Source organism: Netta rufina (genome assembly GCF_964035555.1).
Source record: "Netta rufina genome assembly, chromosome: 3".
Classification (NCBI taxonomy): domain Eukaryota; kingdom Metazoa; phylum Chordata; class Aves; order Anseriformes; family Anatidae; genus Netta; species Netta rufina.
This window is the reverse complement of record NC_140125.1, coordinates 120468919-120491063: the sequence shown is the minus strand read 5'-3', so window position 1 is coordinate 120491063 and position 22145 is coordinate 120468919. Positions and strand designations below refer to the sequence as shown.

The 22145-nt window shown below is 58.9% G+C and overlaps 1 protein-coding gene across 2 annotated transcripts; it reads left to right on the top strand.

The window, feature by feature from the left end:
- Window positions 1–1676: 1676 nt before the first annotated feature.
- On the top strand, window positions 1677–21935 carry SCARA5 (scavenger receptor class A member 5). 2 transcript variants are annotated; one of them, XM_084284991.1, is made up of 9 exons: window positions 1677–1738; window positions 2692–2814; window positions 5821–5949; window positions 9710–10384; window positions 14221–14301; window positions 15246–15344; window positions 18584–18631; window positions 19354–19545; window positions 20977–21935. In XM_084284991.1, exons 2-9 carry the CDS (start codon window positions 2703–2705, stop codon window positions 21111–21113), a joined length of 1473 nt encoding a protein of 490 aa, XP_084141117.1. In that variant the 5' UTR covers window positions 1677–1738; window positions 2692–2702; the 3' UTR covers window positions 21114–21935. The 2 variants fall into 2 exon arrangements, with proteins under 2 accessions (XP_084141117.1, XP_084141118.1); XM_084284992.1 differs by lacking the exons at window positions 1677–1738; window positions 2692–2814 and adding an exon at window positions 4492–4522.
- The last annotated feature ends 210 nt before the right edge of the window (window positions 21936–22145 follow it).

The following is a 22145-nucleotide window of genomic DNA, read 5'->3' as shown; positions in this document are numbered from 1 at the left end:
AGGCTTTCTTTACATTTTGAGCATTTCTTTTTTATCTTTTTGCTTTTATATTTTATTTTTTTTTTTGCTTTTACTCATTCAGTTCATTGCTTTGCTATGGTGGCCAGCTTGAAGTAGAAATTTTAAAGATGCCAGGGGTTAGGCTGAGCAGCTTGAACACAGGCTCATGAGGACCCAGAATGGAGTGGGTCCCTTGGGGGTCCCGTGTCACATCCCTCCTGCAGGGGCTTTTCCCCTTGCCGGCCTTTTCCAGCGAGCCCTGGAGGTGCAACCATGAGACCTCGGTTGCTTTCTTGAACGTGTTCAAGGAAACAGGACAACAGATGATTAGTTTGATTGCACTGGTACAAAAAGTATATAGTTTATGTGTGGTTTTTATAATCTTTTCATAAAAGTAAATCCTTTTCTACTATGCATATCAGTTCTCAAGTGTAAGCCAGCAGGGTAAGACACCCATGTCTGAATTAAAGCTGGAACCATCCCCAGAGAAACTGGTAGTGTGGCAGGTAAGCAGCAAAAGCCACAAAAGCGCAAATGTGCTGGAAACGATTTACATGAAATCTAATAAAATACAAACCTTTTGGGGTTCAGTGTGGCCGATACTTTTTCCAAATGCAAAAGAAGTATCCGGGCTGCTCGGCTGGGTGCTTGAGGTTGAGGAGAAACCTCAAAAACACTCTCCCGAAACTGCCTTTCTCTGCTGCAGTTTTGTCCCCACCTTGCATCCCCCGGGGAGCGATGGCAGTGGGCCCACACCAGTCCTGGTGGGGTGCTTGGTGGGGTGGCTGCAAAGGGATCACAAAGTGGGGACCCTGCAGCTCCGTGCCCCGAGGCAGGGCACAGTGGCACAGCACACAGCGCGTGGCAGGGCCGGAGGGTGCGTGGCCGGGCCATGGTGCAGTGCCATAACGCATGGCAGTGCCATAAAACGTGGCTGTGCCATAAAATGTGGCAGTGCCAAAGCACTTGGCAGTGCCACCGCCCAGGGCAGTGCCATAGCACGGTGCCACAGCCTGGAGCAGCGCCATAACACAGTGACATAGCCCAGGACAGTGTCACAGCACACTGATACAGCCCGAGACAGTGCCACAGTGCAGTGCCATAGCCCAGGACAGTCCCACAGGACAGTGCCACAGCCTGGAGCAGTGCCATACACAGTGTCACAACCCGGGACAGTGCCATGGCGCAGTGCCACAGCCCAGGACAGTGTCACAGCACAGTGCCATGGCCCAGGACAGTGCCATAGCACAGTGCCACAGCCCAAGGCAGTGCCATAGCACAGTGCCATAGCGCAGTGCCATAGCCCAGGACAGTGTCACAGCAGTGCCACAACCCGGAGCAGCTGCCGTGCGCCCCAGCCGTGCGCCCCCAGCCCCTGCTTACCCCCAGCCCCCCCAAACCCTGCCTTCCCCCCCCCCCTCCCGAAAGCCCGTCCCGGGCGCCCCCTCCCATCCCTCTCCTCCCTCCCCGGGGCGGGGACGACCCCGCGGGGGCGTGCGGAGCCCGGCGCTCCCCCTCTCCCCTCCCGCCCCCCTCCTACAAAAAGCTCCCGGCCCCGCAGCTTCAGGCTCCAGCTCCGCCGCCTCCCGCAGCCGCGGCCCATGGGGGGCTGCCGGGGGGAGCTCGGGGCCGCCCCGCCTGGGGCTGGGGGGTCCTCGCCCGTCCCCGACACCGCCGCGCAGCGCCGGGCTTGAGAGGGGCTGCGGGGGGGGGGGGGAGCTGCGGGGCTCGACCCCCGGTGAGTCTCGGGGAGAAGCGATGGGGATGGGCTTGGGGGAGGGGGGGGCGTGCGGGGATGGACCCCCCCTGCCTGCTGCTGTGCGCCCCGGGGGGCTGCGCGGGGGTCGCTGCCTCCCCCAAGCCTCCGGTGCATCCCCCGAGCATCCCTCCGAGACCCCCGGGGGTCGCCTCTGTGCCCGCAGTTCCCCCCCCCGGGTTATGCTTGGGGTCGGGAGGGTGATGCCGGAGCCCCCCCGGCTGCTCCCCAGTTGGAGAGAGGGGGTCCCGTAGAGCGTGGCAGCGATGTGGGGGCGCGGGGAGTGGGGCTGGGGGCGCACGGCAGGCCCAGCCTGGCAGGGCTGGTGGGGGGCTTTAATTCCTCCCCCAGCAGGGCAGTGTGGGGACGGGGGCGTGAGGGGCTGCCCCCCCAAAAGGCAGGTGCCGTAAGGACCCCCCCGTGGTAGGTGCTGAGCTGCAGCCTCCCGACCCCAGAGCAGGGTTGGGGTGCTGTGTGCTGCTAGAGGTGCTGTGGGGGCACCCCAAGCCCCGTGGGGGAGCACAGGGGGGTCCTGGGTGCCCCTCGTGGGTCCTGGGTGCCCCTCGTGGGTGGTGGGTGCCCCTCCTCGGCCCCCCCAAGCCGGGGGTCTGCGTTGGTGGTGGGCATTTCATCAAGCTGCCAGCTGCTGCTGAGCTAGCCCGTGGCTTCTCCATGGGGTCACTGCGGGGTCTGGCTCCTTACTCGGGGTGCTTCCAAACCCATCCTGGGTTTGGCAAGAAACCTCACGCTGAGATGTGGCCACCTCTGCCCCCCGTGAGAGGTCCCCCGGCAGCGGGTTGGGGTCCCCCGGCAGCGGGTCGGGGTCCCCCAGCAGCAGGTCGGGGTCCCCTGCTCCATCCCGGGCCGTGCTGGGTGAGCGGGGTCAGGACGTGGCACGGTCCCCAAGCTCCTCACCTGCCCGCTCGGCCCCGCAGGGGACAGGAGGATGGAGAACAAGGCCATGTACCTGCACACCTTCGGCGAGAGGGAGAACGGCTCCGTCTTCGAGGAGCCCTTCGAGGGAAGGAACCTCTCCAAACTGAACCTCTGCGAGGACGGTGAGTCCAGGCGCACCGCTCCCTCTGCTCCCTTCTTCATCCCGGTGGCACAAACCCAGAGAGCTCCCGGGGGGGCACACGGGGGCTTGGCTCACCCGGGGAGCAGCTCAGCAATTTGTCCCTGCGTGGATAAAAGCATCTGGCCCGGCTTAGGATCTGTGGGTGCCAGGGAAGCAGAGCCGAGGAGGAATCCCTGCGCCCGGAGGGGGCTGCTGGTGGGCGAGTTGGGGTCAGGGCGTTGCGTCCCTGCTGGATGCGTGGCGCAGAGCAGGAAACCTCTCATCTGCCAGAGCTTGTGTGGGGGGAAATGCCCAGGGAAGGACAGGTCCCTGTGCCTCCTCGCCTGCCCTATCCACCCCTCTGCCCGATGGGCACAGCCAGGGCACCTCTTGGGGTGCGTAGGGTCTCACTCTGTTCCTCCACTCCAGGAAAGCAGCTTTCCTTGCTGAACATTGACTTTTTTTTCCTCCAAACTTGCTCTCGTGTGTGTGCCCTTGTCCAGAGATGCCCCACGGTGGGGCCCGTAGCACCGGGGCGCGGTGGGACCTGCGTTTCTCATGGGACCTCTGCCTCCACCACGGCCTTGCTGAGCTCGTTTCCTCTCCTCGTGGCCCGTCAAGTGGTGTCTGTGTTGCTCTCCATCCTGGTTTGGTCCCTGCCGGGAGATTTTGTCCCCTGGAACAACCCCCTGAAGGAGACGGAGCAGGGATGCAAACCACGGCGTTTCCCCAGCTTCCCTCCAGGATTTTTTCACGAGGCCTCTGCAGCCGGGACGGGCTGAAGCGGAGCTGGGAGAGGTCCCCTCGGCTGGCAGCTTCGCTCAGAAACCACCTGGGGGCTGCCAGCCAAACCAGGCTTGTTTTGGGGGGGCTCCCAGCAGCGCCGTGCCCCCCAGGCACAGCTACGTGGGGATGGGGGTCTCGCCTTGCCAGGCTCAGGCACCGGAGCGCGGCGCTTGGGGCATCCCCGGGGGGGTGATGGGGAGCCCGGTACAGGCTGCAGCCAGGCTCTGGGAGGTTCCCAGCCCCTGCCAAATTGTTTTTTGGATGCTAGCGCGGTGCAGGTGGCTCGTGGTGGTGCTCAGTGCAAGCAGCGCTGTGGCCTTACTGGGGCTGGGGACAGCTGCGGGGCCGCGGGGCGGATTTTCCAGTGCCAGTGAAAGCTGAGATTTGACGCCCCCAGACTCGCTGTCACCCCACGAGGCTCCCAAACCTCGCGGTTTGGGATGCCCAAGCAAGGGGCAAGGCCAGCCCTGAGCCCACGAGGATGGATTTCGGGGCAATGCCTTAACGAGGATGGATGCTGCACCCTGGGCGCAAACCCAGCACCTTCTGCTCCCACCCCAGGGCTGGGGGCGAGCCCTGCCTGCTCCCGGCCCCCACCTCTTTCCGCGGCCGGGCAAACCGCAGCCTGGCTCCCCTGGGGGTGGGCAGGGGAGAAATATTTTGCTTTTCCCCTTGGTTACGGGCCGGAGCACACCCCTGGGCCGCTCGGAGAGCGCTGTTGTGAAAGCCGGGCTCGGCTGAGCGCAGGCAGGGAGGAGTGGGTGGTTCGGGGCGCGGGGCCAGCTCCTCCCGGAGTCCCCCAGGACCTGATCTAAGTGTTAATGTCAGAAAAATATTGCAGCTTTCCTCATTATGAAACCCTCGGCTCCAGCTGTTTGGCCGGTGACAGCAGGCCCCGAGCAGCAAATGGGAACCGCGTGCGGGTAACGAGTTGCACATGGGTGGGTTGGGGACGGGGACGGGGACGGGGGGGAAGGATGGGGGGGCCCTGCCCTGCACCTTCTGCTGCTCCAGGCGCCCTCAGACCCGGCTTCTCTTGGGATCCAGGGGTCAGCCAGCGTGAGCTCAAGGGGTTTATCATTTCGGAGCATGGGCGAGCCTCCCTCGGCCCCAAAACGGCCCCGGGTTGAGCTCTACACCCAGCGTAACCCTTCAGGGGCTGGGGGCTCTGCCCGAGGGCTGTGAGGTGATGGAGAAGGGGACAGCCCAGCCCCTTGTCCCTCCAGCACCCCGTAGGTCCTTGGGGTGGGCTTTGGGGATGTCTCTGGGTGCGTCGTTCATGGCCACAGGAGGGGGTCCCCTCCCCAGGGGGCTGGATTTGGGGCTGTTGTGCCTCACCTGCCTCACCTTTTTGGCTTAACTCCAGCTCTGGAGCTGGGTGGTCCAGGGCTGTGCCTGGGGCTTAAAGGGCAGAGAGCGATGGGACTGCGGCACCCGAACACCGAGGGGCTGGGAGATTTGGGGCTCTGCTCCTCATCCTTCTGTCGGTGTCCCCGGGGACGTCTGGGATGTGGTGAGGGGCAGACCCAGCAGCACCCTACAGCCCGTGGGAAGCTGCTGGTTCCCGGCTGCTCCTGGAAACCCCTCTTGGAGAAGTGCCTTTTGCTTGGCTGCCCCTCGGCAGAAGCATGGGGGACGGCCGGGTTGCCACCACCCCATCACCCCCTCGTTTGGGCAGTGCCCCTGGGCTCACCAAATGGCTCCGAGGCATCCAACCCAAGTGGTGCTGCAGCCCTGGGGCTGGGGATGGAAGCACCGGGTCCATCTGCAGCGCTGGGCTGTGTTGCATCCCAAAACTTTGGGATTTACCTGGCTCTTTCCCAGCTCCCCTCCATGGCAGGACCTCTGCAGTCCCTCGCGGATTTGGGGCTGTGACGCCCATCCGGGCTCTGCCCCCCAGCATCGCCCAAACTCTCCCAAAACACAGGCTTGGACAAAACCCCGAAGCAGAGGGCTTTTCCCTGGTGCTGGCTTCACCCTGAGAGAGCCTTTCACCTGCTTCCCTTGTCCTTTCCTTCGTTTTTTCCCTTCTCCCTGCCCTCCGTGCCGGTGTTTTCCCCCCGGGGTCCCCGCCAGGCTCTCCGCACCCCATCTATGCTTGAAAGCAGACACCCACAGACGTGCTGCCCCCCTCCCTGCAGCCATGAGGCTGCCGAAATCCCCCGGAGGTGGCTGTGGGTGGGAGCTGAGCCCCCCCAGTGACACTGTGTTGTGTCCCCAGGTGCCGGGCGCAGGATGAGGGCGGCCGGGCGCTGCGGGCGGCTGGGCTCGCTGGCGGCGCTGAAGTACGCCGTGCTGGGGCTCTACCTCCTCGTCTTCCTCATCCTCGTCGGAGTCTTCATCCTCGCAGGTAAGGGCCGGGCACGGGGCCCCCGATGGGCTTTTGTTTGGGGGGCGTCTCTCCAGGCTGGCTTGGGGAAGGCTAAAACCTGCCAGCCCGAATCTCTCCGGGGTGCCGTGGCCATGCTCCTGCCGCCGCTGCGGTGGCGTCCGGGGGGTTTTGTGCCTGCTGCGGGGATGTGGCACCCACAGAGGTGCCCCCTGCTCTGCTTGGCAGCCTGCTGCTGCCCCTGGGGCTGCTCCGGCTCCCTGGGAGCACGGTGACACAAGCTCACGCCGCTCAGCGTGCCGGGAGCAGCTTTGGTGCTGCCTTCGATGCTGGGGTCAGCGCGGGGTCCCAGCAGTGCACAAACGCCCCCCCTAATCCCCTTTTGGGGACCCCCAGGCTCTCTCAGACGCAGGCAGGGCATTATCCCTGCACGACACATCCCTCCAACCTCCCCTCCTTGGATTTGCTGCGCGCGGGGGCAGAGCCCCGAGGGCAGGGACGGGAAGGCTGCCCACGAGGGCCTCTAATTGCTCCCAGCCCCGGCGCACGCATCCCCTGTGCTTGGCTTCACTGCTGGCTTGTCCCCCCCCCCCCCCCCTCGCCGTTTTTGGGAGGATGCCCGCACCCCTGGCAGCCCCCCACGGAGCAGCCGTAACCCCCCGTGTGGGTCCTGCGGGGTGGGGAGGCTCCCATGGGTGCCCCGATGAACCCAAGGATGCTCCAAGGCATGGGCCCGTCGCTTCTGAGGTTGGACCCCCCCGGCACCTCCCTGCTCCAGCCCCCGAGTGCCCCCCAGGGCTGGGCAGAGCCGATCCGATTTCTGCCCCCCCTCTGTGAGCCCCTTTTAGGTCTGAGGGTGATTTTTTTTTGGCGGGTCCCCCGCAGCAGGGAGCAGGACGGGTTCCTTGTCTCACTCCCCGCCGCCAGCCCGTGCCTGTTGCGAAGGGCAGATTTTAGCTTTCCGTGGGCTGGGGAAGGGACAGAGGGAGGTTTCGCTGGAATTTGGAAGCCTTTCCCACCGATTTCTTGCATGACATTGTTTTAATGTTGTTGTTGGAGCGAGGAGCCCCGCGCTGGGGATGCCATGAATTGTGCAAAGGGCTCGGGGCGGGCGCGCATGTCCTGGGCCGAGCTACAGCTGCTCGCCTGAGAGCAGCTCCAGCAATAACAGGAACGAGATTAGGGCCCCCGACGACAGCAGGGAGAGCTGGAGCCGTGGGCATCCTCAAAGCCTCCCTCCCGGAGCCAGGATTTCAGCTGTCAGGCTTCAGCAAGACCCCCGGTCAAATCGCCTCGCCCTCCTGGCTGGGGATGGGAGCCTCGGAGAGGCAAAATGCGGCTGAACCCCAGGGGAGGGGGGGGGTCCGACCCTTCTGGGGGTGCCAAAACCCCGGATCCGATGGCAGGAGAGCAGCAGGACCCAGCCCTGCGACCCCACGGGCTGGAGAGCCAAAAAATTTGGCTGCTGGGGGAGCATCCAAAAGCGCTGGCCGAGGAGAAGCGGCGGCTCAGCAGGGCGGTGGAAATGAGTGGTGATGAAGTGGATGAGCAGGCGACGGATGGATGGGGGCCCTGGGAGCTGCTCCGCCTGCCAGCGCCTCCTCGCAGGGCTGTTAATGGGGAGAAACTCCTGCTGGAGGGATTTCGGCTCGGAGGGGACCCTCCCGGACAGCTCGGGGGCTGGGGCTGAGCTCTCCAAACCTCGGTGTGGGACCAGGGCAGCTCCGAGGGGGGATGCTGAGCCCTGTCCGTCCCTGCCGTGCTCCTTTCTGCCCAGGGGACGTGAGGAAAACCCAAAAAAAAGGTTGCAGGACCCCAGCCCCCATCCCACCCCGTGTTTCGGGTGCCCAGCAGCCCCGTGCATCCTTCTGGAGCGGGTGTGGGTTTGAAGCTGGCCCCAGGCAGGCGTCCCCGCTCCGTGGCAAAGGGGTGGAAAATGAGCAAGCTGCTAAAAATACCTTTAAACCACCTAGGAGCCGGGGAAACAGGATGTTGTGAGCAAGAGAAAAAAAGTTAAAAAAAAGTTAAAAGTTAAAGTTCCTTTAACTGCAGCCTGCTTTTAATAGCCCCGTGGGAAGTGTGTGGCGCTCCTCTGCCTGCGCCCCTCCCCGCTCCTGGGGTGTGCGCTCCTCCAGGCACCAAAAAGGAGGGGGAAAAGGTGATTTTTGTGAAGCTGGGGCTCAGGGGGAGCTGGTGCTCAGCCCCAGCCCAGTCCCCATCGCCCTGGGGAAGGGGCTGAAGCCTGCGGGGAGCTGGGCTCGGCCGCTGGAGACCCAGCTCTTTGGGTTACAGGGGTGGGATTCATGCCCACCTTGTGCCCCAAAACGGCACCAAACCACGCCTGAGCACTCTCTTGGCTTTTTTTTTTTCAAGGTCTGGGTTAAATCCTGGTATTACAGAGCTTACACCTGCGTGCACAGCTCTGCACTGGGCTGTCTGAGCCCGGATCCGAGGCTGATCCCACTCCTTGCACACCCCGGCGCATGGGGGCACCCAGCCCTGTACTGCTCCTCAGAGCATCAGGGCTCGTTAGGATGAAGCTAACGAGCCAAGCGCCTTTGTGTGGGCACCCAAACGCACATATCCCTGCTCGTGCACGCTTCTGCGTGCTGGTGGGACCTCCCCAGGCCATGGTGCAAGAGGGGGAGCACAGAGCCGTGCTGCAGCTGGTTTTTGGGGGGCAGCAGGAAGGGCTGACAGGGCTTGGGGCAGGGCTCTTGCGATCCTTTTCTTTTTTTTGGGACGGACTGAAACAGCTCATGGGTGCTCCCAGGGCAGGACCCGGGGCTGGGGCTGGGGATTGGGGCCAGGAGCCGGTGGGGACGGCAGCCAGGAAGACAGCTTGTCCCGAAAACACAATAGTTTGGGGGTGTGTGAGGGGGGGAGCAGCTGCTCGCCGAGCCCTTCAGGGACCATGAGCTCAGCCCCAGGGCTGCCAGGCCTCGTGCTGGAGCTGGCAGCGGGCTGGTATTTTGGGTGTCCGTGGCGGGGAGGGTGCCTGTGCTGCGTGCACGTGGGAGGAGGCTGTGGGACCAGCACCCGCCCATCTCCTGCTCCTCCGGCTCAGCCTCGCGCCCGCGGTTGTGCCTGACGAGTTTTTAGGAGTTGTTTATAGGGTTTGGGGCCACTCCATATTTATAAATAACCACAGGTAGAAGGGGAGGGAGCGTGCCCGTGCATCCCAGCCCCTGGAGGACCTGCCTTTGGGGGGATTTCTGCTCGTGACGGCCTCTTGGGGCCTCTTCTCCCCTCGGTTTTCTTGCGAGGAAGCTGATGCCTTAATCCAAACCTTAATCCAAACGCTGATCTTAAATCGAACCCAATGTCCTCCATCGGTTCCTCCTCCTCGGAAATGGGCAGGATGGTGCCAGGGCTGCTCCAGCTGAACCCCAACACCGCCGAAGGAACAACAGTGATTATTTTTTTCCCCTTATTTCTCATTATTCCTGCAAATTTGGCTTTGAGTCCCTCTCCCCCAGCCCAGGCTGTGCTGGAGACCCAGCGTCACAGGCAGAGGCAGGGGGTGGTGATGCCCCCAGGCTGGATGGGGGCTCTGAGGGTGCCGCTGGGCTTTACTGGGTGCCGCTGGGCTTTACTGGGTGCCACTGGGCTTACTGGACAGCTACAAGCTGCTGAGATCAAAGGGTCCCAGCACTGCTGGGCCCAGGGGTGCCCCCAGCCACCCCGGGGGGCTGTATAGGATGGAGCGGGGCCGCACCTCTCCATCGGCCCCATCTCCAGGGGGGGTTTCTGATGCCCCCCTCCTGTCTCTCCCTCGCAGTCTCCCGGCCGCAGACGTCCCCCGAGGACCTGAAGGCGCTGCTGGGGAACGTGAACCGCCTGAACGAGAGCTTCAGGGACGTGCAGCTGAAGCTGCTGCACCTCCCGCTGAAGGGCGAGGTGATGGAGCACATCTGGCGGCTGCAGGACCTGCTGCAGAACCACTCGGACTCCTTGTTCCTGATGACGGGGTCGCTGCAGAAGCTGGAGGGGCTGCTCTGGAGCCTGCAGAGCCAGGCCAGCCAAACCGACAGGGCCGTGTCCAGCCTGTGGGACAGCCTGGCCCAGCAGAGCGACGCGGCGCAGCAGGAGGCCTACAGGCTCGCGGTGGAAGGCAACAGCAGCCGGCTGCTGCTCCAGCACCACGAGCACCTCCTCAGCCACCTCGGCAGCCGGCTGGAAGGGCTGAGCGAGCAGGTGACGGCCGCCAGCGGGGCCGTGGACGCCATGAACAGGACCTTCACCTACGACGTGAACGTCCACCGGGCCCGCATCCAGGACCTGCAGGTGCTGATCAGCAACGCCACCGAGGACGCGCGGCGGATGCGCCTGGTCCACATCGCCATGGAGCAGCAGCTGAAGCACGAGCTGGCCATCCTCGGCAACGTGACCGAGGACCTGCGGCTCAAGGACTGGGAGCACTCGGTCGCCCTGAGGAACATCTCCGTCATTCGGGGTAAGGCCAGGGCATCTGGTTAGCGGCTCGCTTAGAAGCATGGAGTATCGCGAGTTGGAAGGGAGTTGTAAGGGTCATCGAGTTGTAAGGGTCATCGAGTCCAATTCTAGGATTCTAGGATTTGGGGTAAGATGAGGACATCTTGTTAGCAGCTCTTTTAGAATCATGGAATCATTGAATATCCCAAGTTGGAAGGGACCTGTAAGGATCATCGAGTCCAATTCTAGGATTCTAGGATTTTGGGGTAAGGCAAGGACATCTTGTTAGCAGCTCTCTTAGAATCATGGAATATCCCGAGTTGGAAGGGACCCATAAGGATCATGAAGTCCAACTCTAGGATTCTAGGATTCTAGGATTTGGGGTAAGATGATGACATCTTGTTAGCAGCTCCCTTGGAATCATGGAATATCCCCAGTTGGAAGGGACCCATAAGGATCATCGAGTCCAATTCTATGATTTGGGGTAAGATGAGGACATCTTGTTAGCAGCTCCCTTAGAATCATGGAATCATAGAATATCCCCAGTTGGAAGGGACCAGTAAGGATCATGAAGTCCAATTCTAGGATTCTATGATTTGGGGTAAGATGAGGACATGTTGTTAGTGGCTCTCTTAGAATCATGGAATATCACAAGTTGGAAGGGAGCCGTAATGGTCATCGAGTCCAATTCTATGATTTGGGGTAAGGCAAGGACATCTTGTTAGCAGCTCCCTTAGAATCATGGAATCACGGAATATCCCAAGTTGGAAGGGACCTATAAGAATCATGAAGTCCAATTCTAGGATTCTATGATTCGGGGTAAGTCGAGGACATCTTGTTAGCAGCTCCCTTAGAATCATGGAATCATGGAATATCCCCAGTTGGAAGGGAACCATAAGGATCATGAAGTCCAATTGTAGGATTCTATGACTTGGGGTAAGATGAGGACATCTTGTTAGTGGCTCCCTTAGAATCATGGAATCATGGAATATCCCAAGTTGGAAGGGACCCGTAAGGGTCATCGAGTCCAATTCTAGGATTCTGTGATTTGGAGTAAGATGGGGAAGGACATCTTGTTAGCAGCTCCCTTAGAATCATGGAATCATAGAATATCCTGAGTTGGAAGGGAACCATAAGGATCATGAAGTCCAACTGTAGGATTCTATGACTCAGGGTAAGACGAGGACATCTTGTTAGCAGCTCTTTTAGAATCATGGAATCATGGAATATCCCGAGCTGGAAGGGACCTGTAACGATCATCGAGTCCAATTCTAGGATTCCATGATTTGGGGTAAGACGAGGACATCTTGTTAGCAGCTCTCCTCACTGGTGTATGAAGCCAGGAGGGTGTCCGTGGTGCTTTGGAGGTGCTGGGAGTGAGCCCCGTGGCACGGGGTTGCCCCATGGAGATGTCTCAGGTGCTTTGGGATGTAGCAAATCCACCAGGTTTGGGTCTCTGTGGGGTTCAGGTGTCTCCATCACCTTGGATGCTCTGTAGCTGGTACCCTGCTCGTGCTCCACACGAGGGAGGAAGCCCACCAGGTCCCCTCACTCACCCCCCACCCCACCACCACATAGCCCCATTTTTCCATGCTCCCCTTCCCCTGCTCTTCTCCTCTTGCAGCCCATCCCAAATAAACATCCCAGCCCTCCCAACCCTTGACCACCGACTCTAGCTTTCGTTTGGCTTCAAAAATGTGTGAAACGAGAGAGGGGAGGGGGCTGCACGCCTGGGCTGGGTGGGGGGAGCAGCAAAATCGTGGGGATCCCCCTGATTTGAGGCACACGAGCAACAGGGAGGAAGCAGCAGGCAGCAAGCCCAGGGTGGGCTCGCGGCAGCCCTGTCCCCAGCTGCGTTTTCAAGGCTGGAGCCCCTCGCCGAGGACTTTGGGGAGGCAAAATTGTTAGCAGGTTCAACAGGGGCGAGGGGAATTCATGCTGCTGCCAGCCCCTCCGAGCAGAGGCTGAGCGTTTTCCTGGAGTTTCTTGCAGATGGGAGCGAGTGTCGGGGCTGCTGCCAAGGCTCTCCCTCCCTCTGGCTGCCGGCTGAGCCAGGAGGGGACAGATGTGGCTTCGTAGCAGCTGCAGCCACCCTGGCCCGAGCCTGCAGGTCTTAAATAACGGTGTCAGCAGCGAGGGAGGGTGCCCAGCCCCGGCCGCTTGCACAACGCGCTGGGTGGGATGGGGACGTGCTGCCGGCCGGCTCCATCTGGCTGTCACGAAAAGCCTCATCCAGAGGGTTTTGGAGAGGTTTTCTCTCCTGTACACTCACATCAGCCCAGCTGCAGTGCTCGGGAGGATGGAGCAGAGCAGGGGGCAGCTGGAGAGGGGTTTTTGCCCCCAACCACAAGCCCCGAGCCTGGTGGGGTGAGGACAGACTTGGCACAGGGGCTGCTGAACCTCTCCTCGCCGCCCCTCTGTGCTCCTCCATCCTCACCCTTGCTGTCCCTGGGTCCTGCAGAGCTTTTACTGGATCCTGCAGAGCTTTTACTGGGTCCTGCAGAGCTTTCCCTGCTCCTCCAGGAGGACCTGGGGCCACTGGACTGGGACACACTGGAGAGATGCCAGCAGGAAACCCCTTCCCTTGAGACACCCCCTGCTGCCCTCCAACCCAGCATCACCCTTACAAAGCTCCGCTTGGACAGGAGAGCTTCCCGGGCTGAATTTCAGGGCATTCAATTATTTTAATTCCTTATTCCCACGTTAGCTCTGTGTCCTGGACGGGACGGGGTGACACGGGGCAGCCTCAGTGCACCACGGTGTTCCCCTCCCCGGCAGGGCTTGGCCTCCTCGGGCTCTTTCAGGGAACAGGGAGTCACTGGCTGGGCGCAGCACCACCTGCTCGTGCTCTCATCTCCTTCCTATTTCTATTATTTATATTTTTTTTGGTCCATCTACTCAGCATTTCAAACTCCAGCAGGCCAGCGAGGGGATTTAAGGCCATGCAGTGTTCCCGGCTGTTGTGCAAGGCTCCGTGCACCAGGGGCGAGCACCATCCCAGCACCATCCCAGCACCATCCCAGCTCCTCCATACAGCCCATCCCTCACTGAATCCTGCCCCACATCCCCCTGAAGCAGCCCCTGGAGGTTTTTGGCTCCTCTCCATGGCAGGAGATCCCATAACCCCTGCCCAGCAGATCCCTCTTCCCACCCCAAATCCTCTCCTCGCTGTCCTCAGCTCTCCTGGGTGCCGGCGTGCTCTGCACCCTTTTTTTTTCCCCGTAAGGCTGGCTGGCTGACAGCTTTCTTCACGACCATGAGATTGTGGTTTTTGGGGTTTCTAGGCAAACAACACTTAACAATTTCCAATTATCGCCCTGGCTGGGGCAGGACAGCGACCAGATGACCCTTCCGGCCTCTCTCTGCCCAATTTTCTATCATCCCATGACTCATTTATTTTATTTATTTTTTTAATCCCGTCCAGTTTCTTCCAGCGGGCTCAGCTCGTAATTGCTTTCAGCTTGGTGGAGCTGGCCCCTAGCAGGCTCTGTCACCGATTTTGGCCTTGCAAGAGCTTGCAGATCTCTGGTGGCTCCTTCCCAGCCAGGGGAGATGCGCTCTGTGCCGCAAATCCCCTCCTGTAGGCTCGTCTCCGCCCTTCCAAAATGCATTATTTATTATTTTTTTTTAAAAACTTTCCTGGAAGATATTTCACTGGAGATGTCACAGGGTGGAAGGAAATTCCAGGAAACTTAGGCCCGAGCCCAGGTGGAGCTGCAAGGTGAAGTTTTGAGGCGTGCAGAGCAGGGCGATGGGGTCGTTTTCGTCCTTCAAACCCCACAGAGCACAGAAGAGGGCTGCTGGCATCGTCCCCCGTTGTCATTTAGGGCTCCTGCAGCCAAATCCTCTTCGTTGCAGGGCCCCCGGGACCCAAAGGAGACCCAGGCCACGAGGGGATGGAGGGGGAGCCCGGCCTGCCCGGCCTGCCCGGGCTGCGAGGTAAGGATTGAAGCATCCAGACCTGGGTGTGCAGAGCCAGGGCTGCAGCCCCCATGGGTTTTTTTGGGCCCACAGTCCTTATGGGGCAGCCCCCAGCCCTTATGGGGCAGCCCCATGGGGCTTTTGGGGCCCCCAGCCCTTACGGGGCAGCCCCCATGGGCTCCCACACCCGTCAGGGCAGTGCTGGGGGTCTGACGCTTTTGGGTTCTCTATAGGGTTTTTTTTTTCCATCTCAAGAATGCCTTTTTCTAATTATTATTATTTTTCCCCGTTCTTCACTCAAACCATTGTTTTTGAGAGAAATCCGATTTAAAAACCAAGCTCGAGGCTGTTTCTCATTTCCAGCCAACCCTAGAAGCACTGGGGTTGGCGCCCAGGACTCGGGGACGGCACCGGGGCTGCCAAGGACCCCCCCCTCGGCGAGGGATTTCTGTCCCCAGCAGGACAGGGGTGGCAGGATCCGTCCCCCCAAATACTGCACCCCACTCCGATGATGGACCCACACCAAGACGGGGGCTCAGCACCCCGTAAAACCCCATTTTTCATGGCCCCGTTGCCCCCACGGCGGTGGAAACCCGGCTGCTGTCCCAGAGCCCTCCCCAAAGCTCTTTTTTTTCTTTTTATATATATTTTTTTCTTTAAACAGCAAAACCAAAACAAAATCCCCGGAGGCTTCACCGAAAGCCGAAAAGCTGCCGAAAGGGCTCCTCATTTGAGCTCCTTCTCCACCTCGCTTTCTCTGGTGCTTTTTTTGGGATGCGGTCACGGCGGCACCTGCCCGGAATTAGATATTTTGGAAATAAAATTAAAAAAAAAAAAAAAAAAAAAAAAAGTTTGGCAAAGCCCAGCCCAGTTTGGGCAGAGATCGGTGCCAAGGGTGGGGGGCTCTGACGGGGGGTCCCGGTGCTGCATCGTGACCCCCTTTGCTTCTCCCCATCCTCCAGGGCTGCCCGGGGAGAGAGGACCACCGGGGCCGCGTGGCCTGAAAGGGGACCAAGGGGACCTCGGCCCTCCGGGTCCGCCTGGGATGCGAGGATTCAGAGGTAAGGGGCAGCCTTCAGGGCCCCCAAAGCCCCCCCAGTGCCACCCCTGCCATGGGCACGACCCCTGCCCCCAGCCCAGGCTGCCCCCAGCCCCATCCAGCCTGGCCTTGGGCACCCCGTTTTGTGCCAGGCTTTATTATTTTATTTTATTTTATTTTATTTTATTTTATTTTATTTTATTTTATTTTATTTTTAATATTTTTTAATTTTTATTTTATTTATTTTATATATTTTTATTTTATTTATATTTATATTTTTCATTTTATTTATTTTATTTTATATATATTTTATATTTTGTATATATTTTATTTTATTTTATTATTTTATTTTATTTTATGGTCCCCTTCTGGCTCCCCCTGGTTTTCCATCACCTCACCACACCCTAAGTGCTGAGGGAGACCTCTTAAAAGAAGCTCCGGGCTTCAGCCTAAATCGGGACGGGTAACAGCTCCCAAAACAGCCTCTTTCCGCCCCAAAACACCCACTGGGTGGGCGGGGGAGGCAGGAAGAGCCCTGCCCGGCACCACCCCGCTCCTGCTGGCCCTTTTTGGGGACATCCCGTGCGCTGCTCGTTGTGCAAAACCTTCCTTCGTGCAGGTTTTTTTTTTTTTTTTTCCTGAAAGCCCCAAAACCCACGCAAATTTCAAGCAAATTCCGTGCAGATTTGGCTCTTCTGATCCGAGGAGCGAGCCCTGATGGCAGCTCTGCCTCTCCTGGCTGGAGGAATTTGGTGATGGCACCAACCTCACGCTCCCACCGCCGCCTCTCCGGGACCCGTGTGTCCTTCCCCGGGGCCAAATCCCCGGAGGTCAGAGCGCTCAGATAAGGGAGCTTCGCCCAAAACCCTTCTCCAATAAATCACGCAGCACGCTGGCGGCGAGTGCCGAATTTCTACGCTTTCTGGGATTCTCTGAAATTGATAGGAAACAGACCCGGAGCGAGGCAGCGCTCCAAGCCCAGGCTTCGAGCGCAGGCTGCTTGCCCTGCACCACCGGGCTCACGCCCCTCTGAGGGGGCTCACACCCCTCCCCGAGCGCAGGAGAGCCGGTCAGCCTGCCCTGGGGGACCCCCAAGCCTCTCCCCAAAATCCCTGGCTCAAAGCACAGCGCTTTTTTGGGGCAAAAAAAGCTCCCCCAGCCATCCCGGGGGACGGCCTTTCCTCTCCTGGTTGCTTTCCTCTCCCGGTTGCTTTCCTCTCCTCCTTGCTTTCCTCTCCTGGTTGTTTTCCCTTGTTACGTTTTTCTCCTTCTCCATGTATTTTCCCTTAAAATTCCCCCAGAAAGGGATTATTTTCCTCGTTTCCATAGGGGGGGAAAAAAAAAGTCAGCCTGGGAAGCGCGCGTAAATCAGTCGCCCTCGCTCCGCCCCGGGGAGCGTCGTGCAGGGAAGGAAGGGCAGTAAGTCAGCCAAAGGTGGGGCTGGGGGGGGGTCTGGAGGTGAATTTGGGGAGAAAAGGAGAGCTCCACGTGCAGGGCAGGCGGGGGGTGCTCTGCAGCTCAGCTGGGATTTCGTCCCAGCAGGGATGCTCCAAGCCCAGGCGGCAGCGGTGCCACCCGCGGGGCTGCCCCCTGCCCAGCAGGGAGCTGCTCTGCGGGGAACACCGCTGGGAAAGATGGGGAAAAATAGGGGAAAAAAAAGGAAAAAAAGCTGCCAGGAAGAGCCCAGAAGACAGCCTGGGAGAAGCCAAGGCTGCGTGGGCAGCGTCAGCTCCGGGGATGGAGCAGGAGGCACGATGCTCACGGGGTTTGCTCCCTGCTGGCATCTTCCCAGCTTTTCCCTCCTCATCCTCAGCCAGAATCGCTCCTCAAGAGGCCCCGGTCCCGTTTGTACCAGCCCCAGGATGGCAAAAACCTTGGGACAGGGCACGGGGGGGCTCCAGGCTCGGGGCCCCCCTTTACTCCCCTCCACCTCCAAACCTGAGATCTCAGCACATCCTGGTGATGGTGGCAGTGGCAACGGGGTGCCGGCATCATTTTGGGTGAAAAACCCTGCTTTTTTTCAACGGCGCCAGCAGCCCCGTGTCCCCTCCAAGGGCTGAGCTCTGCCTTTTCTCATCACGTGCAGCCCAGCAGCATCTCCAGCCCCTCTCCTGCAGCTCTCCTCCTCATCTGGTTCCCATCAGCGGCGCAGGCTCCGGGCAGCTTTTCTCCATCTGACACAGCTGGGGCTGCCCGGGGGGAGCGATCTCGGCTTCCCAGAGCCTCCGAGTTAAAGGGCAAGAATTTCCTGTGTGCTTTTATTTATTTTTATTTATTTTTATTATTATTATTTTTTTATTTTTTTTCTGCTTTATAAGAAATCTCCGGGCGGGTGCGGGTGCGGCTGCGTCCTCGGTGGCTATCGCTACGCGGAGCGGGGCCGGGGGGGCTGCTCTGCCTGGGTGGGGGGGAGCACTGAGATGTGGCACGGCGGAGAGCTGAGCTCATGATTTCACCTTTCTGGGTGGAAATAGCCCCAGGTTTTGGAGGCTGGCTGTTTGCTCAGCTGGCCGAGCCCCCCCCCAAGCACCGCCGCTGGGTGCCGGCGGGGTCAGCCTGCTGCAGGAAGCGAGGGCCCTGCTCCGAGGAACATTTCAGCCCCCAGGACACCAGCAAAACCCCCCCCAGAGGGGATTTGTGCACCTCCTGCAGCTCCAGCACCTCTCTCCGGCTCCGGTTCCCTTACCCCGAGGCGTTTGGGGGGGCTCCGCTGATGGAAGAGGCAAATGGGGAGGTTCTGGGGGTCCCCTGGCAGCCCCGATGCAGGGTTTGAGACCTGGGGCTCCCCCAGGAGACACGGAGCGCTGTGGCCGTGCCCCCCCTCGGGGTATTTTCGGCACCCGTGGTGGCTGGGAAGAGGCATGGGAAAAAAAATTGGTGTTTTAAGGGAGTTTTGGGGGTTTCTGAGCTCCCCGTGTCGCTTTTCCCCAAACGGCTCTGGCTGGGGGCAGGCGGAGGTGAAACCTCGCGCCGAGCTGAGGGGCAGAGCGGCTTTTGCTCAGGACGGGGCTGTAACCCCCCAAATTCTACTTTTTCCACCCCAAAACTCCCCCGGTCTATCAAAGAGAGGGACCCCAGCGAAACGCTCCTCTCCCCGGAGCGGCTCGCCCCGTGGCACCGGGCTTTTTTCTCCCCAAAGAGGGTCAGGAGAGGGGCTGGCAGCCCCGCTGCTGCCTCGTGCCTCAGTTTCCCCAAGGAGAAAGCCCTCCGAGAGCCAGCCCCCGGCACGAGCTTCATCCCCTCTGCTCTTCCTCTTCCCAGGTGACCGAGGACCCAAGGGAGAAAAAGGGGACCGAGGCGGAGACCTGGGTAAGTGCTCCCGGGGGGCCCCGCGGCGATGGGAACCCAAAATCTCCCAGATCCCCAGCGAGCGTGCCCTCATAGGGAACATTTTCCCCGATTTTGGGGAAAATTCCTTTAATTACAAACCTCCAAGCAGCTGCAACGCAACGAGGGTTTTGGGGGCGCACGAATAAATCCCACCTGATTTCCCCCCCTGGTTTTGAGCCGGCTCCTGTCTCGCCACGGCCGCTGGCCACCACCGTGGCCACCAAGGGGTGGCTTTGGTGACCCAAGGGGACCCCGGGGGGGACCTCTCCAGCGTCCCAAAAGCAGTGGGATGTCCCCAAACCACCCGTAGTGGTGTCACCGGGTGCCTCCTGCGGCCGGAGGGTGGTGGGGGCACCACAGGGTGTCCCCCCAAGCCGCCTTCGCCCCCAATTTGGCACAAAGCGCAAAACGAGACAGTTTTGGTAAAATCGTGCCCCGTGGGGGCTGTGCCCAAACTCTGAGCCTACTTGGGGACCTCGGGGGGGGCTGGCGGAATTGCTAAAAGCAGGAAAAAACACAAAATCTGGAGAATGGGGGGGGGTTTGGCACCCCAAAATCCACAACCCCTCAGCTCTCCAAGCGCCGGAGATGCGCGCGTTTAGGGACGCGGCTGCGTGGCCCCCTCCGCGTCCCCCCCCATGCCCCGTGATGTCCCCTGGTGTCCCCCTGATGTCCCCCGATGTCCCCCCCGATGTCCCCAGCGGCCGAGGAAGGGCTGATCCGGCTGGTGAACGGCTCGGGCCCCCACGAGGGGCGGGTGGAGGTGTTCCACGAGCGGCGCTGGGGCACGGTGTGCGACGACGGCTGGGACAAGAAGGACGGCGACGTGGTGTGCCGCATGCTGGGCTTCCGAGGAGCCGACGAGGTGTACCGCATGGCCCGCTTCGGACAAGGTTGGGGACAATTTTTTGGGGGGGAGACCCCAAATGGGGGAAAAATCAAAAAAAAATGGGGTGCCGGGGGGCTGCAGGGGGAGCCGAGCCCCCGGTGCTGAGCACGCAGCCGCTCGCCGCGCCGCCCCGGGGCTCGGGGTGGGGGTTTTGGGAAGAAAGATTTATTTTTTGTGTGTTTATTTATTATTGGTGTGTTTATTTTTTTTTTGGCTGGACACAACTTCTGATTTTTTTTTTTTCCTTTTTGGAATAACGAAAGGTTTTTATTTTTCATATTTTTTATTTTATTTTTCTATTTTTTTTATTTTATGTTTATGAGACTTCTGATTTATTTTTTTTTCCTTTTTGGAATACCAAAAGGGTTTTGTTTTTTATATTTTTTATTTTTATTTTATTTTTATTTTTTTATTATTATTTTTATTTTATTTTTATTTTTCATATTTTTTATTTTATTTCTATATTTTTTATCTTATTTTGATGAGACTTCTGATTTTGATTTTTTTTTCTTTTTGGAATAACAAAAGGTTTTTATTTTCTATATTTTTATTTTATTTTTATTTTTTTATTTTTATTTTACTTTTTTATTTTTTATTTTATTTTTTTTAATTTTATTTTTATTTCTCATTTTTTATTTTATTTCTATATTTTTTATTTTATTTTTATGAGACTTCTGATTTTTTTTTCCTTTTTGGAATAACAAAAGGGTTTTGGTTTTTATATTTTATTTTTATTTTATTTTTATTTTATTTTTATTTTATTTTTTTCATATTTTTCATTGTATTTTTCTATTTTTTGTTTTATTTTTATGAGACTTCCTGTTTGTTTTTTTTTTTCCTTTTTGGAATAACAAAAGGGTTTTATTTTTTATATTTTTATTTTATTTTTATTTTTCATATTTTTTATTTTATTTTTATTATTTTTTATTATTATTATTATTTTAAAGCTTTTTAAAAAACCTCATGGCAACGCCTGGCACCCACCCTGGGTGGCCTTTGCCCCCCCCCCCCCCCCCAAGCTGCTAAGCCAGAGGGGGGCTCCGTAACCCCTTCTCCATCCTCTAGGACCCCCGTGCCCACCCTATTGGGGTCCCTTGGGGGGGGACACCCCAACCTCCAGGACCCAGTGGCCCTGGCAGCAGCTTTAGGGGACCCCAAAGGTGCTGCCCTCTTGGTGCCACCTCATTTGGATACCCCGGGGGGGCCACAGGGTGGTGCCCCCACCTCTGCCACGCGCCCACAACCCCCTAAACGCTTCATTTTTGGGACAACAGCGTGCATCTTTTGGGATTTTTCCCCCAAAACAAGGATTGTGCCTCCTGGGTGGCTCGGGAACCCCCAAAATACAGGGTTACCCCGCTGGGTGAGCGTCCCGGTGTCTGGGACCCCCTTGGGGTGAGGAGGGGGCTCATCCCGACCCTTTTTCTTTTTGTAGGAACGGGCAGGATCTGGATGGACGACGTGTCCTGCAGGGGCACCGAGGACAGCCTGCTGCGCTGCGGCTTCTCCAGCTGGGGCAAAACCAACTGCGGCCACGCCGAGGACGCCGGCGTCAAGTGCCTGGCGCCGTGAGGGGGGACACCCCAAAAGGGGATGCCCCAAAAGGGGATGCCCCAAAAGGGGACGCCCCGAGAGGGGGCACCCTGAGAGAGGACACCTCAAGAGGGGCTACCCTGAGAGAGGGCATCCCAAATGGAGCACCCCAAAAGGGGACACCTCAATTGGGGATACCCCAAAAGGGGACACCCCAAAAGGGGCTACCCTGAGAGAGGACACCCCAAATGGAGTGCCCCAATTGGGAACACCCCAAATGGGGACACCCTGAGAGGGGACACCCCAAAAGGGGACACCCCAAAAGGGGACACACTGAAAGGGGACACCCCAAATGGGGCCAACCCAATTGGAAACACCCTGATTGGGGACACCCTGAGAAAGGACACCCCAAATGGAGCACCCCAGTTGGGGGCACCCTGTCATTGGGCACCCTAATTGGGGACACCCCAAAAGTGGACACCCGATTGGGGACACCCTAAGAGGGGACACCCCGAGAGAGAACACCCCAACTGGGGACACCCCAATTGGGGACACCCTGTCACTGGGCACCCTAATTGGGGATACCCTGACTGGGGACACTCCAAGAAGGGACACCCCAATTGGGGACACCCTGTCATTGGGCACCCTAATTGGGGACACCCCAATTGGGCACCCTAATTGGGGATACCCTAACAGGGGACACCCCAATTGGGGACACTCTAATTGGGGACACCCCAATTGGGAACACCCCAATTGAGGACACCCCAAACTGGGGACACTTTTGGGGTCACCGAGAGCCCCCGCCCGGCCTGGCCCCCACTTCCCGAAATGTTTTATCCCCAAATAAAGCTTTTTTATTATCCCCCAGCGGCCCCAAAACCTGGTTTCGAAGCTTTTGGGGTGCAGGGGGAGCCCCCCTCCCGTGGCTCCTCGCACGGCTTAGCCCTGCCTACGGGTATTTGGGGTGGGGGTCCCAATGGGATGGGAGGGCTGGTTGTGGGGTTTGGGGGGGGCTGCAGCAGGGCAGGGCACCCCACAGCCGGACCCCGACACCTCCAGGGGCTGGGAGGC

Coding starts and splice junctions, on each gene's coding strand:
- SCARA5 (XM_084284991.1), top strand. CDS start 2,703: ATGGAGAACAAGGCCATGTACCTGCACACCTTCGGCGAGAGGGAGAAC. Junction 2,815..5,820: donor ACTGAACCTCTGCGAGGACG/GTGAGTCCAGGC, acceptor TTGTGTCCCCAG/GTGCCGGGCGCAGGATGAGG. Junction 15,345..18,583: donor TGGGATGCGAGGATTCAGAG/GTAAGGGGCAGC, acceptor TCCTCTTCCCAG/GTGACCGAGGACCCAAGGGA.